At 40.0% G+C, this 3,537-nt stretch overlaps 1 protein-coding gene across 1 annotated transcript; it reads right to left on the bottom strand.

Annotated features, from left to right (window-relative positions):
* Window positions 1–255: 255 nt before the first annotated feature.
* Window positions 256–2,158, bottom strand: serf2b (small EDRK-rich factor 2b). The gene is made up of 3 exons (XM_046379911.1): window positions 2,002–2,158; window positions 1,049–1,157; window positions 256–693 (listed from the first exon to the last, which is right to left on the bottom strand). The coding sequence occupies exons 1-3, from the start codon at window positions 2,006–2,008 to the stop codon at window positions 618–620; spliced, it is 192 nt and encodes a 63-aa protein (XP_046235867.1). The 5' UTR covers window positions 2,009–2,158; the 3' UTR covers window positions 256–617.
* Between the last annotated feature and the right edge of the window lie 1,379 nt (window positions 2,159–3,537).

The following is a 3,537-nucleotide window of genomic DNA, read 5'->3' as shown; positions in this document are numbered from 1 at the left end:
TGATTCTGAGAAACTGAATCAAGTCAAATTACCCAAATACCAGAAACACTGTGGAATAGCTAGCAATAGTTTATTGATGATTCCCCTTTGCTATATTAAGTTTTCATTAAATCGCATCCAAATGTGATGCTACAAGATGTTAACACAGCAAGTAAACATTTGCTATTCAATGTTCCCATAACAGAAATACAGATTATGTGAAATTATTACACAACCATCTTCCATCACCAACATTCAGAATAACTCAAGCAAGCATGAACTAAAAAGATACACTTTATTTAAAACCAGCAGGGGACATTATTGTACAAAAATACACAACTGTTACAAGGATGCTTTGTGTCAAGAATTGATCTTTATCCTGCTGCTTACAGCAATGATGCTCCTCTGCATGCAGCAGCAACATGGGACAACCGCTAACTTGCTCAGACATAATTTCACCAAGAAAAATAACAAGTCCAACAAGCAATGTCATTTGCCATAGGGAAGAATATAGGATCCTAGATTCTTGAGTCTAGACAAAAATGACTGATCCATTCTCATAAATGTCAGGAAGAATGCTCAACATGGGATGTCACTGAAACACTGAGTCGAATTTGTTTCCGTCTTCATTCTTTAGTTTACTTGGACTTGGTGCCTCCTTTACCTCCGTCTCCGTCTGCTTTTTTCTGCTTCTGTTGCATTATCTCGGCATCCCTTGGGGACAAAGGGACATTTAGAGAGAGAAGAGATTTGGTTAGGACAGACTCTACTGTAACACACAGCACATAGTTGCAACTTAGATGTCCTCCTTAAAAGGCAGATGTGAAATCAGTAAGCAGACAAGAAATTCTAAAATAAAAATAACTGGTATTGCTTTTATACCAAAATATAGGCTACGTCAAGGCAGCAGCAAGTTGTACCACAAGGAAGTTTCAAGGATATTTTTTATTTGACAGAAAATACAACATTGCATTGTCAGCCAAGAGTGAAACAGCCCACATATCCCGACGGCCCTCATTGCACTGTGTGCATCCGTACCCACTTTAATCCCGTGCGGACTGCTGCTTACCTCTGCTTCCGAGCAGCAGCAGACAGCCCATCTTCGTTCCTCTTCCCTTTACCATGTTCAATGGCTTTTTTGGCATTCTTCTGGCGCGCTAACTCACGCTGGTTTCCTCCTGTGGATCAGACAAAAGGAAAAAAAAAATAGCCATGTGGTAAAACAAACAGCACTTCAATCAGTAACACCCTTACAATTATATCTCGATTGCCAAACACGCAATCACGCAAAAAACAACAAAAAAAAACAAAACCAACATTTTAAAGATTTACAAAAATGGCGCATTTCGTTGAGCGACAACAAAAATTTTAATGACAAACCGTCCGTTCCTGTGAAGAGCGACTGTATGGTGAGCATAAATAAAAAACGGTGCGAAAAATAAAAGCAGCCGACGTGGCACAGGGGCGCTCAGGAGCAGCTTCACGTCTGCAGCAGCGCACAGGGCAGCGAAGCATTTTTTTCTTCGGGTCAGCTATTGTCGAAGCAGTCGGGTAATCAAAGCAAGGCAGAGCCACGTTTGAGAAAACAAAAACGGGTTTGATCACGTATGACGTGCTGTCAGCTACGAGCAGCGCAAAAAGATACCAGTTATGTCACTATGTGTGTACAGAAGGCCGAAGCTTGGACTAACAACTGAAAAACAAAACGGCCCACAGGACTATCGACGTTAACTAACGTACAACGCACAGGATGTAGCCCACAGCTACGTGACATACACTGCAACAGAAGTCCGCCTAAACACATTAGGACAGCTCAGTCAGTCGTATGTATGATTTACAAACCAAGGTGGCAATAATGACATGAATTCCGTGAAGAAAATCTTACGCCAACTTCAGCAACTAGACGGTACCCGGCTCGGCGATGGCCGAGGCTGACAAGCGTCAAAAACAAGGACAACGAACTACATGCAATCGACTTAAGTACGTGAATGTCTTACAGTCAAAATATATGTCGATACCCACTGGTCATTTTATTAATCGACGCTTCTTCCACCCGAAATCCAAATCACCTCAGCCAAAGGGCCGTTGGCTCCCCTCTCGTCGTTCCAGTCGCTGTGTACGGTTTGGTTGTGCCTCTGTGGCTGCCTAATGTGCGCGCGAGACTTCCGTGCGAGACCCAGAACATTCCGTCTCTCCCCGGATTTCACAGCGCATGCGCAGACGTCAATATAAGATTACAGCGTCTGTTCATTTGACTGCATCTCAATAACAAAGGTGGAAATGTAGTCATTAAAATCTTCCATTTAAGTAAAAGCTGCAATTCCCTTAAACTCAAAATTTTTAATTATAGCTAATATCATTACAATTATTTTTACTCAATAGGTATTCGGAATTTTATGTATAACTAAACCATTAGAATGACAGCTAAGAAACTCAGAGAAAGGCCATAAGATGTTTTTGAAAGCTTCAGAATTAGTTGTAGACGACTTTTGTAGCGTACAACAATGAAAACTGACACCTAGTGTGTTGAAAATAAGTTTTACAAATTCAGTCTGAAAACATAAAAAAAATATAGCCAAATATACTTCACATATCAGTTAGCCCCCCGGAAGCCAACTAATAATCTGATGACAGGAATTTTCTGAGTTCTTCAGTTTATTTGTTAGTATTATGTGTGTTCAGCAATCACACGGAGAAGGTTTTGTCAGACTTTGTTCGCTTACAGAATCTGAAGCTGACCAAGGGACAAATATCTAGCAGTTTCCTAGACTGACTTTTCTTCTACTCTCCCTTCCCGGGCAAACAGCATAGGAGACACAGTTGCTTTGTAAGCACTTTATATTCAATTTGGGGCACACTGTGTTATTGAGACATCTATCGGTGTCTCTTCAGTTACTGACATGGCAAATTTACTCCTAGCTGTAATGCAGATTCAATAAAATCAAAGAAAAAACAACAACATTTACTTCACTCACAGTTCCCAGTCTTTCTAAAAAGAGCCAGCAGATGGCAGACTATGCTAAGTAAATTTGAAAATAAAAGTACTTTTAATCTACACATTTCACAAGTTGAATTCAAAGAGTAAAGACTTTTTTATGCCCATCAGAGAGGATAGCACAGGCGTGTTCTGGATCTGTCAAAAGAACAGACCACTGTAAAGGGAGGAGTTTTATCATCCAACACAAAGTCACAGATGTTACAAGTTTGGAGGGATGTTGGCTGCAGGAAAATCCAGCTACAAAGCTACTCTAGAAAGCATACGAGGAAGACGATCAAAAAACGCCACATATTTAAATAGATAAATTACACGTAGCAAACATAAGGTAATGATCAACACAATTAACTGTATTCTAGTGTTGTGTATTACGCCAGACAAAAGTATAACAAGTAAATAAAGTACGATTGTACTGATGACCTGGGTTAAAGTGCAAAATGAAATCTCCTTAATATTAATTGGAAATTATGTATTCAACTAAGAAACCACACAGTGTTTTCTTTGCAGTTTTGGCAGGGTGATTTTATAGACTGTCTGGCAGTGAAATAGACTGGATGACTGAG

Source organism: Scatophagus argus, chromosome 1, assembly GCF_020382885.2.
Source record: "Scatophagus argus isolate fScaArg1 chromosome 1, fScaArg1.pri, whole genome shotgun sequence".
Classification (NCBI taxonomy): domain Eukaryota; kingdom Metazoa; phylum Chordata; class Actinopteri; family Scatophagidae; genus Scatophagus; species Scatophagus argus.
The sequence above is the reverse complement of the archived record's forward strand: the minus strand, read 5'-3'. Positions and strand labels throughout refer to the sequence as shown.

Coding starts and splice junctions, on each gene's coding strand:
- serf2b (XM_046379911.1), bottom strand. Junction 694..1,048: donor GCTGCTGCTCGGAAGCAGAG/GTAAGCAGCAGT, acceptor TTTGTCCCCAAG/GGATGCCGAGATAATGCAAC.